This window comes from Alosa sapidissima, chromosome 9 (assembly GCF_018492685.1).
Source record: "Alosa sapidissima isolate fAloSap1 chromosome 9, fAloSap1.pri, whole genome shotgun sequence".
Classification (NCBI taxonomy): domain Eukaryota; kingdom Metazoa; phylum Chordata; class Actinopteri; order Clupeiformes; family Clupeidae; genus Alosa; species Alosa sapidissima.
The window spans coordinates 10,864,094-10,878,538 of NC_055965.1; the positions used below are offsets into that span (position 1 = coordinate 10,864,094).

At 41.4% G+C, this 14,445-nt stretch overlaps 5 protein-coding genes and 1 long non-coding RNA gene across 6 annotated transcripts; 2 read left to right on the plus strand and 4 right to left on the minus strand.

Moving 5' to 3' along the window:
• The first annotated feature begins 1,502 nt into the window (after positions 1–1,502).
• Positions 1,503–5,449, plus strand: LOC121717951 (B-cell receptor CD22-like). Its single transcript, XM_042102675.1, has 8 exons — positions 1,503–1,542; positions 1,992–2,288; positions 2,380–2,604; positions 3,279–3,536; positions 3,788–4,054; positions 4,813–4,891; positions 5,085–5,130; positions 5,297–5,449. The coding sequence occupies exons 1-8, from the start codon at positions 1,503–1,505 to the stop codon at positions 5,447–5,449; spliced, it is 1,365 nt and encodes a 454-aa protein (XP_041958609.1).
• A 798-nt stretch (positions 5,450–6,247) lies between these two features.
• LOC121719209 (histone H2B-like) lies at positions 6,248–6,796 on the plus strand. Its single transcript, XM_042104647.1, has one exon. It carries the CDS (start codon positions 6,422–6,424, stop codon positions 6,794–6,796), a length of 375 nt encoding a protein of 124 aa, XP_041960581.1. The 5' UTR covers positions 6,248–6,421.
• A 456-nt stretch (positions 6,797–7,252) lies between these two features.
• LOC121719190 (histone H3) lies at positions 7,253–7,768 on the minus strand. The gene has a single exon (XM_042104626.1). It carries the CDS (start codon positions 7,751–7,753, stop codon positions 7,343–7,345), a length of 411 nt encoding a protein of 136 aa, XP_041960560.1. The 5' UTR covers positions 7,754–7,768; the 3' UTR covers positions 7,253–7,342.
• Positions 7,769–8,676: 908 nt separating this feature from the next.
• LOC121719198 (histone H2A) lies at positions 8,677–9,080 on the minus strand. Its single transcript, XM_042104634.1, has one exon. The coding sequence runs from the start codon at positions 9,078–9,080 to the stop codon at positions 8,703–8,705; it is 378 nt and encodes a 125-aa protein (XP_041960568.1). The 3' UTR covers positions 8,677–8,702.
• A 248-nt stretch (positions 9,081–9,328) lies between these two features.
• Positions 9,329–10,514, minus strand: LOC121719221 (histone H1-like). The gene has a single exon (XM_042104660.1). It carries the CDS (start codon positions 10,469–10,471, stop codon positions 9,866–9,868), a length of 606 nt encoding a protein of 201 aa, XP_041960594.1. The 5' UTR covers positions 10,472–10,514; the 3' UTR covers positions 9,329–9,865.
• A 1,870-nt stretch (positions 10,515–12,384) lies between these two features.
• LOC121719236 lies at positions 12,385–13,304 on the minus strand. Its single transcript, XR_006034205.1, has 3 exons — positions 13,084–13,304; positions 12,557–12,839; positions 12,385–12,430 (listed from the first exon to the last, which is right to left on the minus strand). It is a non-coding gene; the product is annotated as an uncharacterized LOC121719236 (long non-coding RNA).
• Positions 13,305–14,445: the final 1,141 nt, after the last annotated feature.

Consider the following 14,445-nt stretch of genomic DNA (forward strand, 5'->3'; position numbering starts at 1 on the left):
ATGTGACCGCATGCACACATTTAAATTACAGTAGACATAGAACCACAGCCTTCCTATTTGTGTGGATATAGGCTGGACTAGTACACTGAAATCTTTTCACACAGCTTTACAGAGTTCAGTATATAATCCTCACCACATTAACATTAACATGAATCCTAGTTGACTTGCAAGGGCCATTCTCATCAGAGCAACTCAGTACACGCAAATCGACAAAACACAAGAAACTTGAGAAAATATCTTCCTCAATTTCACAACAAAAAAGTTCATAACCTACCTACTGTATAAGCCTGCAGGCAGACTAAACCATTTTGCAATTTAGCAAGGGGTGAGTGTGACCTAAGACAGTCTTCACTATTTTGTTATATACAAATTTCAGTCAATCAACCAAATTATTCAGAAAATACACTTTACAAATTAACTTTACACTTTGTCTTACATTCATTATGACATTTAATTTGGAAATGAAACAATTCAGGATAAAATAAAATATATTCCAGACTTTGCAAAGGCCCTCTTCCCCCTTGAGGCCCTAGTAATCAATTCCATTTCATGGTGTGTTTAAAGCTCTACAAATCACTGGCTACTCTTGTCTCAGCGTGTCTTCTTGGATCAAGATTTTTTCCAGAGTGCTAATTGGTCTTGTACTGAACGGTGTGAGTTTTTTTTTTTCCACCACAACCATTACAAAGTTTCAGCTATGTCTAATTTGCTGTATGTCTCTGCTAGAATAATTCACTGTTCTAAAATCACTGGAACCTACAGCCTCTTGGGGTGTATTGGTTAAGAATAGCCACTCTGCTCCAGAGCCCAGTAATGACAGATTTCAACACCTGTATTATACTCATATTGTCATATTCAGTTTTATTTGTGTTTCTTGCCTATTTGAAGTGTAACTGTGATAATGAGGTCTTTTTTATAGCATCTTGCTATTTGTGTACTTGACTGTTGGTTTATCTGTATTTGTCATTGTATTTCTTCAATATTGTTTTCTGTATTCTGTATGTTTCTCTGACCCCTTGCATGAGAGTTCTCAGTGGCCCTCTCCCATTGTAATCAAACCATCGCTCAGTTCGCTTCTTGATAGGTATCTGACCAATGTCAGTGTGTGGAAATTAATTTTGATTACAATTTGGAAAATGACAGGGGCCATATGTTTTGGTGGTTACTTTATCTTGTTTCTAATGTTCTCGGAAAGGATATTGTAATACTTTACGTGACACTGCAATGTCTCTTGTATACTTGCTTTGATTATGCGATCGGCAGCAGGTTCAGCATATTAGTAAAGGCCTAAAAGGATCAGATAGTGTGCTCTTTCTGTGGACTGGACACGTCCTAGTCTCTACTGCACTCTCCAATGTACCTTTATCTGGGTTTCTTTTCTCATCTCAAAATGTGATGTGTTTACTTAAACGCATTAACAATAATTTATCAAGTTTTCTATTTGCAATGAATTCCACATGTCATATTCACCAGAGTGTCTTATTGTTGCAGGGAAGGTGATAATGTACATGTTGGTGGTATTATTTCTCCTAAGTCTGCCAGGTAAAGTAAAAAAACAACCCCACTCACTATGCAAGGGATGATGTATTGTCTGCCGGTCATTTTTGGAAAACAAGTCCCGACTGGGTGAAGAGTTTTTTCCCCCCGGTAACGTGTGCTTGTCATTATTACTGGAAAACAGGTCCCGACGGGGCGAAGATTTACTTTGTATTTTTTCGATAATGACTGGCGGGCAGCACATTATGCTACTTATTACAAGGCTTATTACAAACTGTAAGGATTCTGAAGAGCTGTATAAGAAGACATTTTAAATCTTACACAGTCGTATAACAGAAACACAGCACATAGGAACTCAACATTGACAAAGAGCAACTTCATATCATGAAAGCAACATTTTCCTAATTTTAGAAAAATCTTCATTCAGTTTCATGCCATCCTTATCGCAGAGTAGTGTGTGGACCGATTGATGCTTTTTGTTGGTTTTGTTTCAGCTGTGCAGAGTGAGGGGAGTGTGACATACTCCACCACTAGAGTCTGTGGTTTTAAAGGAGCGTCAGTGGTCCTGCCCTGCACATACGACTATTCCTGGATTGGTGGATATATTGGAGGAGAGTGGTATGAAGAGACGAGAGAGAGAGTCAGAAGACACAACCCTCCTGATTATAACTGCAGTCTGAAAATAGACAAACTGTCAGATGATCACTCTGGTGTTTATCGGTTTCAGTTTTACACAACCCTTCACTACAGCTGGATAACAGGCAGACCTGGTGTTGAACTTTCAATCACAGGTAATGTACTTCTGAGTAAATATGGCAGTTTGACTCATTAGATTATTTTGTAATGGAATAAATCTTAATGACCTCCAACCTGTCCTCTCAGACCTGCAGGTGAAGGAGGAGGCTGTTGTAGGGAATCAGAATCAGACTAAAGTGACCTGCAGTACTTTCTGCAGTTTGGACTCTCAGTATGTCTGGTACAAGAATGGACAGACTCTACGAGACGAAACTACAGCCTTCATACTACTGGACTCAACCAAACATTCTGAAGCAGCCCATTACTCCTGTGCTGTGAGAGGTCATGAGGGTCACCCCTCCCCCACAGTGTGTGAGTGCAGATGAAATTCAAATTCTTGACATTAGCTAAGAATTAATGTCTTTATATCTAATTTTGCTCTGCATCACAGTAGTGTGTGAGTGTTAAATACGTCAAGCATATCATGTTCTGAAAAAGTCATATACAGATCAAAGACCACTTTTTGCTACTTCACTAGAGTTCACTTGATTAACAAATACTTTTGTCCAAAACAACGTACATTACATTGAATACATTGATGCTCAAATTCCAAACCTGGCTGCAGGTGCTCCAGCTGAACAGTGTTGGGGTGTGAACTACTCATCTAGCAGCATCTGTGTATTGAAGGGCTCCACTGTGGATATTTCCTGCACTTACAAATATCCCAGAGATCAAAACATCAATGCAACATTCTGGTTTAACAATAAAAAAACAAGCAATCACTCTATAGACCTAAATTTGGATAAAGACTATCAAAACCACATGGAGTATCGAGGGACTGAAAAGAATAGTTGCACTCTGAGACTGAAAGACATCAGAGAGAGTCACTCTGGAGAATACGCCTTCAGGTTCTTAACAAAACAGGGAGAGGGTTACTCTCGGTCACCTGGAGTCAACATCACTGTTACAGGTAACTGCTTTTACTATTTGGGTACTGAAATGTGTCTACACTCAGAACTGTCTGTATAATACTGTACATCCTCCAGCTCTGCAGGTGTTCATACCTCCTGAAGCAGTGACAGAGGGAGAGAGAGTGACCCTCACCTGTGATACCACCTGTAGACTGAGCAAAGACCCCACCTTCATCTGGTACAAGAATGGGCAGCCTGTGACCTATAAACACACAACCAGAGACAACAAGCTGCATCTAAACCCAGTCAGCAGTGAGGATGCAGGCAGTTACTCCTGTGCTGTTAGTGGACACGAGAGTCTCTCTTCAAATGATGTCTTTCTCAATGTGAGATGTAAGTGAACATGTCTGCACTTCTATTTAACTTCTTTATAATGTTATTGTTCTAAAGAAAATTATCTAGCATAAACGACTGATGTGAGTGATGGATATTGTAAACTGTTGTGGCACAAAATCTCACCAAACTGATCTAACAGACCTTCTAAACAATATTGTTTCCCATGCCTTCTTTTGTTAAAACTGTAAACAATTCAAATATATTCATCAAAAGGGAACTGTAACCTGGCTGCACGTATGTTTTAACAGACAGGCCAACACATGTCTCAGTTTCCATCAGTCCCTCTGATGGAATAAAGGAGGGGACTTCAGTGACTCTGACCTGCAGCAGTGATGCCAACCCACCAGTGCACACCTACACCTGGTACATGAAGAGTGGAGCTGAATCTCTTGTTAGGGGCACAGGGGAGAGCATCAGCTTCAATCTGACCTCTGATACCAGTGGACTTTACTACTGTGAGGCACAGAATGAACTTGGCTCTCAGAACTCTACTGGAGTTGCTGTTCCTTCTAAAGGTTAGACACATTGAAGAGCCATTGTTGCTTGATTGACTTAAGTATCAGTCTTTTCTTAAATATGATGAATCATCTCAGGTTACATCTACACTGTTTTGTGTTTCGTTTTATAAATACGTTCCCCGTCCACTCAGCGTGTTTTCAATCCTAGAATCTTGTCTGCACGTGACACCAGGAGTGTGTGTGTGTGTGTGTGTGTGTGTGTGTGGGGAGTGGGGGGGCGGGCTCCTGAAGCACAGATAACGTGACCATTTGCACAAATCACATGACCATTTGTGCAATTATCAGCAATATGCTATGTGTCATATAACTGCAGGTACTACCAAAGACAACAAGGCTACTAAGCTTGTATTTTCCTCTGCATAGTGCAGTCACAGCTGTCAGGTTAGTAGTGGAAGTCAAAGTGAGTCTTGGAGACTCAAGAAACATTAGAATGTCAAGGTCCAATCAGTAAGGGCACATTGGGTTTACATCGTCATTTTCAACTGTTTGCAGATTCACTGTCCCCATGAAAACGCAAAGCCTGTGGTTCAAATGGTTCTGTTTCAGGAGCTCAGAAATACCAGAGTAGTGTGGATGATAGGTGAAAATGAAACAAAACCCTGTCAGACTCAAAACAAAACGGCTGTGTGAATGTAGTCTCACATATTGAAGAACCATTGTTGCTTGATTGACTTCAGTACCATGTCAGACTTTTGTTAAGTATTATGAATGTTATCATGATTATGATAATTAAAAATAGCATGTTTCTGTGCCAGGGGGACTTGTCATTTCCATAGCTGTCACATCAGGAATCGTCATAGCCGTGATTCTTGCTCTCATGCTGGTGTTTGTCAGGTAAAAGGCTGAAATTTGTCTACATCTCGGGCAACAGTTATTTATGTGTAGAATATGTGCTTCTTTATACTGTATAAACCTTTTCGATTAAATATCAAAAGGGTACTTAAGTATGGTTAGTAGTAAATTCTGTGGAGATTCGTTATAGGCCTACTTGTGAAATTAAAATTATAGTTCCTTATTTTAAATTCAGGAGGTATACGATGGCAAGGAAAAGGAAAAACACCACAATAAAACAGGTATTCAGAATCTATTGCATTCTTACTGTAAAGGAAACGTTTATATGTGGAATCTTTGAGGTAGTAGACGAAGGAAGAATTGATGTATGAACATGTCACCAAACCTGCAATCAGGCGTCTGGCTCGCCGTGGAGGTGTGAAGCGTATCTCTGGTCTCATCTACGAGGAAACCCGAGGTGTCTTGAAGGTTTTCCTGGAGAACGTAATTCGTGACGCCGTCACTTATACTGAGCATGCCAAGAGAAAGACCGTGACCGCTATGGACGTGGTTTATGCTCTTAAACGCCAGGGTCGTACTCTGTATGGTTTTGGTGGGTAAAGATCAGATGTCTCCTTCGACTAAATATAAAGGCTCTTTTAAGAGCCACCCAATTCCTTGTGAAAGATAATATTCCTGTTTTTATAGGTTAATGTGAATTATAAACGCACTCTTGGAATTCAGTCTCGATGGCAATTTTTATGCGAGACTAGGCCATTGCAATCTAATGGAAGGCTTAAAATGCGTGGCATACGTGTGAACTACGTATTCACATGCTATTTTGTAGGCCTATGTGACAATTTCTTAATGACTTCTCCAACAGCGTCCGACGCCATGAGCGTAAAATTAGGGATAATACTCTACCAAATATTAAACAAACAAACAAAACACATGTATGCTGGTCCGAATAGTCCTACCCCATAAATCAATTAGACCTTTCATTGTTTAAGTTATTACATGCACATGTGTTGCCGTAACATTTTTTTATGATCATTCAAGCAAATATACATTTGGCCTCACAGACAGGGACGTCAGAGTGTAGCAATGTAAATCGAAGGAGTGTTTCCTATATTTTACTCATCTATATTCTTTTGCACAGTGCTGTAAAAGCGTGTTTTCATACTGTGAAAACGTCTGTCAACATATTGCAATGCAAACAGTTCATTAAAGAACCATTTTACAGTTATATCGCACACACGTTAATGGTGATTCGAGAAGTGCACCAAAGTGATTGAGAAAAACGGCAATCATGAATTACACCGCTAAATGTAAAAACTATTTGCCATAAATTTATTCAGAAGAAAAGTGCGGGAAAAGAACAACAGGTCGTAAACCTTCTCTCACTGACTCCCCCCTTCGATACAAAATGACCAACCGTGTCTACGTATTTGGTTTCGAAGGGAAATTACAAGCCATTCTGGTCGTGGGTGTTTGAGGTGTCGTAGTCCTCTAGTTGCATAGAGCCTGGCATATATACCAGGTAACTTCAATCTAAGTGCAGACATTTGGTTTTCTTATAGTCGATGAATCAACATGCCAGACCCAGCTAAACCTGCCCCAAAGAAAGGCTCAAAGAAAGCCGTGACAAAAGCAGCCGGCAAGGGAGGCAAGAAACGCAGAAAGTCCAGGAAAGAGAGCTACGCTATCTACGTATACAAAGTCTTGAAGCAGGTCCACCCTGACACCGGTATCTCTTCCAAGGCCATGGGCATTATGAACTCCTTCGTAAACGACATCTTCGAACGCATCGCTGGAGAAGCCTCCCGCTTGGCTCACTACAACAAGCGTTCCACTATCTCTTCCAGGGAGATCCAGACTGCAGTGCGTCTGCTTCTGCCCGGTGAGCTGGCCAAGCACGCTGTGTCCGAGGGAACCAAGGCCGTCACCAAGTACACCAGCTCCAAGTAAAATCGAATTTGAAACACGCTCTCCAATCTCAAAGGCTCTTTTAAGAGCCACCCACATGTTCTTTGAAAAGTAATCCCAATATAATTATATTTATCTGCAGATAAACAGCTGTAGGCAAATACCAATTAATGTATTATTATTTTGAGGATCTAGTCTCTACTGATTAGGATATGGGACTTTGGGATATAAAGTCTATTTAATAATTGCAAACCAAGACACGGTATTCATGGTTGCGTTACAACCCAAAAAGCCTGGCAAAGGACTTAAGAACTGGATGAGAAACCCTGACGTCGAAATATGCCTGCAAAAAAACGAAACTTTTACAGGCGTCAATGAAACAGGGCTGTGTTGGTGTTGTGGTATCTGATCTAATCAGAACTCTGTCCTAAGACCGAAACATGACACCAGTGTTACGACACCACGCGACTACACTTGCATCTGTGATTGTGTAATGTTTCGGCAGGCAGTTTGGAAAATAGCTTTTCTGAATGTTTAGGTGGCTCTTAAAAGAGCCTTTTGAGTTATCGGGTCCTGATTTGGGTTAATTTAAGCACGCTCCCCACGGATACGACGAGCCAGCTGGATGTCTTTGGGCATGATGGTGACCCTCTTAGCGTGGATGGCGCACAGGTTAGTATCCTCGAACAGACCGACCAGATAAGCCTCGCTAGCCTCCTGAAGAGCCATGACTGCAGAGCTCTGGAAGCGCAGATCAGTCTTGAAGTCCTGAGCAATTTCTCTCACCAGACGCTGGAAAGGCAGCTTGCGGATCAGCAGCTCAGTGGACTTCTGGTAACGACGGATCTCTCTCAGAGCTACGGTACCAGGCCTGTAACGGTGAGGCTTCTTCACTCCACCGGTTGCTGGTGCGCTTTTACGCGCAGCCTTGGTGGCGAGCTGCTTCCTCGGAGCCTTACCTCCGGTAGATTTGCGGGCTGTCTGCTTGGTTCTTGCCATTATTATTTATTCTTCGGGTTTGAAGAGTATGAACACTTTTGCCGAACGTGGATATATAAGGCCTATGACCGCAGCCCGCCCCCTGTTTACGTCAGGTCTTTAGTCTCTGCTGATTGGTCTTCCAAGTTCCCTCCGAGTGGCGCCTGAAATTCGAAATACAAAGCCCACTCCCTAAAGGCCTCTCATTGCTTTGATTCACTATTCACAGAACATGTTCAATATAAATTCGAATAAAAATAAATTCACTTAAAAAAATCTATCAGTCAGTGCATACTCTGTTGTAGAAACAAACACAACAAACAATAACTTGTTAGCTAACATGTACAAACATACATTATTACCTAAGCTTGCCTGTATTTGCTAAATGTAGGCCTTCAAATACGTGTATTTGATTTGTAGGAAAAGACAAACTACCATGAATATGTAATAGAAAGACTGCATCATGGTGGTTAACTACGAGGTCCCAAGATCATTCCGCAGCCTTGCATTAACTAAGAACTTACATTTATCATCTCACTACTTCCTTTCATGCTTGTGTATGTGCGTACACCTATGGAAGGTTGGTGAAAATGTATGTGTGGCTTGGATATATTATTGCTTTTACATTTATTTAAAGTTATTTATTGAATGCACCCTTACGACTGCTAACCAATTTCGTTTTACCCTCCGCAATGACAACGGAATTCTGATTCTGGTCTTGAATGAATTGCAGTCGATTAATTAGATTTTTTAACTGGACTAGGACAATTACTTAATAGATGGCATTTAGGAGAGCGAAGGCCAAATATTGATCGAATAAAAGGGGTTAGATTTCCTAATTATTTTTCACATGTGTACATAAAGAAATTACAGTAGAGAAATTGTCAAAGACAACTTGGAAATTAGTTTTCTAGGTATTTGGGTGGCTCTTAAAAGAGCCTTTGTTTCAGGGGCTTTAGGGCTAGCAGATTTATTTGGACTTCTCTGTTTTCTTGGGCAACAGCACAGCCTGGATGTTGGGCAGCACACCGCCCTGAGCGATGGTCACACCGCCGAGCAGTTTGTTCAACTCCTCGTCGTTACGCACAGCCAGCTGCAGATGGCGAGGAATGATACGGGTCTTCTTATTGTCACGGGCAGCGTTGCCGGCCAACTCCAGGATCTCAGCAGTCAGGTACTCGAGCACGGCAGCCAAGTAAACCGGTGCACCAGCGCCGACACGCTGAGCATAATTACCTTTACGCAGCAGCCTGTGCACACGGCCCACGGGGAACTGCAGTCCAGCCCTGGATGAACGTGTCTTGGCTTTAGCTCTGGCTTTGCCACCGGTTTTGCCTCTACCGCTCATATTTAGTAGGTGTTGAGATCTCGTTTGATAACTCAAGTGCTCAACTACGGCCAGTCATGTCTTAATATGACATACCAGCTCGGGGCTACGCAGTGCCCCAGTGGCTGAGAAAAGAATGCTGAGAGCCAATCAACGTGTAGCTCGCTGCAGGACATCAACTTGAGTTCTATTTGGCGCGTATTCCCATCAGCTCAAAAAACCTAATGCATAACACAGTAGAGAAGTAATATCCCAGTTTAAGTCACAGCAAAGATTTCAGAGGTTCACTTTAATGGTCATAGTAAATCAACAAAGCTTCGCGTGGTAACTGTTATAATATAGCAAACAGCTTTTGGATACTTTGTGATATACTGTACATTGTTACAATGTAACAAATTGAAGTGGTTGTGTGTTGCAACATTTTGGATTCTTTGTATTGTTTGGGAGCAACTGCTTTATGAGCAAGAGGGCATTGTGAGTTATAAGTTAACTGATTAGAAGCAACTGATGCATGAGCAAAGGGGCATGTTTTATGATAACGTTAATGAAATTTAATCTATTTTAAATTTGAATTCATGATCCATTAGTTCATTACCCATACTGTTAATTTCAACTCACTGTTTAAATTTCCCTCTGGGCCAGTGAATTTTGTGGAAGTTATAGAAAGCTAATCGGTCGTTGTGAAAGTACACACTCAAAGCGAGTATGTTTATATACGAGCAGGCACTGCTGGAATAAACGCATTCAAAGAACTTTTGGGTGGCTCTTAAAAGAGCCTTTTTGTAAACGTGTTAAAAACGCAACATTTACTTCTTCTTGGGTGCAGCCTTTTTGGGTTTAGCAACTTTAGGCTTGGCCGCCTTGGGTTTTGCTGCCTTGGCTTTCTTGGGGCTCTTTGCTGCCTTCTTGGGTGCAGCGGGCTTCTTGGCCTTCTTCGGGCTCTTCGTTGCCTTTTTCGGCGTGGCGGGCTTCTTGGCTGCTTTCTTCGGAGACTTTTTGGCGGCCGCCGGCTTCTTGGCTGCTACCTTCTTGGCCTTCTTGGCCGCGGCAGGCTTCTTCGTTGCTGGCTTCTTGGCTTTAGGAGCTGCCTTCTTTGCGGGCTTCTTTTCCACCGCCTTGTTCAGCTTGAAGGAGCCGGAGGCACCAGTCCCCTTGGTCTGGACAAGAGTACCCTTTGTAACCAAACTCTTGATGGCCAGCTTGACACGAGCGTTGTTCTTTTCCACATCGTACCCACCAGCCGCCAAAGCTTTCTTCAGCGCAGCAAGAGAGACTCCTTTCTTCTCTTTGGAGGCAGAGATAGCCTTGACGACGAGCTCGCCTACACTTGGTCCAGTTTTCTTGGGTCGGGGCGCCTTCTTCTTGGGGGCCTTTGCTGGAGCAGCAGCGGGGGCTGGAGCAGTTTCTGCCATTTTTCGTTTTCCGCTCAAACAACTTCTGAGACCTGAGAGAATGTATGACGACAGGAGCCAGTGGGCTGGATTTAAAATAAACATGAGAACCATTTAGACTCAACAGACGGAGAGCTCTCACGGGTTGTCTGTGACGATGAGATCACTTGTGTTTTCTACAAGCACTTTTTGTAACACATATGAGTAGCGTTATGACATTTATCAACAAGACGATGTCTGTTGTGAAGAGCATAGCCTACACTTTAAAGTGAATATATGGGGTCATATGTGGGTCTGTATCCTTTTTGCAACGAACTGGGAACTTTTGACGTCTAGATAGAGAGGTTGAAGTCAGTCTTGTTTTTGTGAGGAAAACATGCACATAATGATAGTAAAACCGCGTAATGCATCAACAAAGAAGTGCCACAGACCAAGAGATGAGCCTCAGTAACACAGAAAAGCAGTGACAATGTCGTTTTTGCGAATGTGTACTTTACAAATGGGAGCTTTTTGGACACAGCGAAACACAGTTGACACAGTGACTGAGGCGACTCTTTGAACCATCTGCTGTTAGTGATAGCAGGGGCATTGCACAATTGCATTTTCCTTTTGGATTATGAGTAGGCTTAGGTAATCTATTTAGATTTTAGGTAACATCTCTCACTAAATTGTTGAAATATCATTGTTCCTCTCTATGTGAAAGCAGCTTTGGGTTGGATGACATATCTGAATGTTTTTTGTCCATATTTATTACAGTTTTTTACAATTGTTTACACACGTTTTCAAAACTCTGTGTCTATTTCTCAAAACTCCACACACAAAATCAACAATTGCTCACACAAAATGCCAAATGCCTCAAATCTCCAGCAAAATGACACACAACATTCAAAATGTCAAAAACACATGTTTAAAGCAAACATTCGCCTCACATTACAAACACTTTTGTCATAATATGACATTTTGGATACATCATGTACACACTGTTGTTCAAAACCTAAAGCACTTCTGTCTTTCATGGAATTCTATGTTTATTTCTATATAAAACTGCAGAGAAAAGGTGAAATATACTCACAACACACATAAGCAGAATTGAAACCAAAAATATTTATTTTTTCCAAATAATTTGCTGCATTGAATACAATATTTGTACAGCACATAAAACAAATCCAACTACCACATGTAGTTGGACAGAAACCAAACACATCCAGGAAAAAGCTGATTTCAAACAAATACTTATACTGTAAACAAAATTATTACTGTATTTGTGTGTGTGTTGCTTGGGCAGAGGGTAGGAGTTGGGGGGTTGGGTGTGTGTCTAGGCTTCATCTCTCCTCCGGGCTGGGTCTGGCCACAATACTTCGTCCACGTCGCATGCTATGTTCTCTCTCGCTAAACACCGAGGAAAGAACCTTCTTGCATGGCGCATCCATCCTTGAATAGAGACAGCGTCAATGTCGCCACATGCTTCCTCCATTGCCTGGAGAAGTGGAATGCGGGCATAGGGACGACGATCATATACTCGCCAGCGCCATGTGGAGAAAAATTCCTCAATTGGATTGAGAAATGGAGAATAAGGAGGCAGGTACAGAACAGAGAAATGAGGATGGGTGACAAACCAGTTCTGGACCAGATGGGCCCGATGAAAGCTGACATTGTCCCATATGACCACAAATCTTTGCTGATCTTGATTCTGCTGACCTGGAACAAGTATGCGATGAATTGCATCCAGAAAAGTTATGATGTGAGCAGTGTTGTAGGGGCCAAGTGTTGCATGGTGATGCAGGACACCATTATTTGTGATGGCAGCACACATTGTAATGTTTCCCCCACGTTGCCCAGGGACATTCAAAATGGCCCTTTGTCCAATGATATTTCTCCCCCTTCTTCTAGTTTTTGTCAAGTTGAAGCCCACCTCATCTATATATATATATATATATATTCATGGAGGACATCTCCATCTGCATCCATCTCCAAAATTCTCTGTAAGAGACAAAAGTATATATACAGATATATAGACACACACATGTGCAAAAACCAAGACACTACATGTAATCTGGCTCGGTAGGTGCAATTCTAAATGTACTGGAAGTGGTTTTGCATACATACATCCACAAAGTCATGACGTAGGTTCTTCACTCGGTCGCAGTTCCTTTCAAATGGGACCCTGTATAGCTGTTTCATGCGCAACTGATTCTTCTGGAGGACACGATGAATTGTGGACAAGCTTACTGTAACAATGTTATTGAAAACAGTTGCATCATTTATAATATGGTGTTGGATCTGATGGATTCTAATCACATTATTTGCCAGAACCATATTTATGATTTCGGTCTCTTGCTCGTCGGTGAATTTGCGCCCTCGCCCTCCACGATTCCTTTGCCTTTCCACTCTGTAGAAGATTCATAAACATAGTGAATGTGTGCTATGTCATATAGTCAAAAATGTCTTCCTGCAGTAAGCTGTACCATAGTATATGATACTGTAACACACCGCACTGGCCATTCATGATTCATGAAATGCAGAACAGTAACATGATACAGTACAGTAAGAACTACTATTGTATGCATTTTTCAGTTGTGCTGAAATAACTATTATGTGTACAGTATATTACTGTAGATACAGTCGTTGCATACCTGTTCTCATTTCGATATGTTCGGATAATGCCTGCCACCGTAAATCGATTTACATTTGGCTGGACCCTCAGTCCAGCCTCCCTCATGGTCAACCCATGGTTGATCACATGATCAATCAATGTAGCCCTAATCTCATCTGAGACGGCTCTCCTTATTTCCCTTCTTTGCCCTCGTCCTCTTCCATGTCCAACTCGTCCAGCTCGTCCTCTTCCTCCTCTTCCTCCCCTTCCTCCTCCTCCTCCTCCTCCTCCTCCTCCTCCTCCTCCTCCTCCTCGAACCCGAACACCTCGTGCTCGTCCTCTGCCTCTACCTCCACCTCTCCTGGCTCTTTCTGCGTTGTCATCCATTGTTCAAAACAGACATCTTGACATTTGACCTATTTATAGGCCTATACTAAGCCAATGATTCGTTGGTGTTCAATAAAGTGATGAGTGTTTGCACATGTGACGAGTGGGAGTGAAGCACTGGTGATTTAGTGTGGCATTTTGATAGGTTGTGTTTGAAAAACTAAATCAAGTTACTTCCTGTTAGATTTTTGTGTGTTAAGTAGAAAATTGAGTGTGGTGTTTTGCAAAATGTGTTTTAGTACATTGAAAACTGAGTCAAACATTGAGAATTAGTGTATGGTTTTGCAGATTTGGTGTGAGGTTATGATGTTTGGATGACATGTTTAGAAAATTGTGTGACGAGAAAAGATTTTGTGTGTAAGCAGTTGAAAAAAACTGTAAAGGTTGTTCATAGTTGCCATTAAAATAACAGCCTTTAGATCAATCCTTTGATTTTTATCTAATTGCACAACTTGTTACAGTTTTTTACAACTGTTTACACACGTTTTCAAAACTCATAAACACATCTTTAAATCAAACATTCACCTCACATTACAAACACTTTTGTCATATGACATTTTGGATACATCATGTACACACTGTTGCTCAAAAACGAACGCTCTGGTCTTTCATAGACTTTATGTATTTCCATACAAGAGTGAAAGTTACGGTATCTACAGAGAGAAGTTGAAATACACAGTAAAAATGCAAACAATATTGAAACAAAAAATAGTGATTTTTCCCAAATAATTTGCTGTTGCGAATACAGTATTTTACAGCCAACAAGAACAAAGCAAAGCAAAATACCACCAGATGTACATGGAGTTCTGAAAAAACTGATTTTGCCTAAGATGGAAATGACTGACTACTATCAAATTACTTTGCTTTTTCTTCTGTGTGTGTGTGCGTGTGTGTGTCTGTATCCGTGTGTGTGGGGGGTGGTTATGTATGTATTCATAGACACAAAAATATAGTAAAAAAGACTAGAGTAAAGTTTTACTGTACATAAAGTCGACATTTTGTAGAACATTCCTTT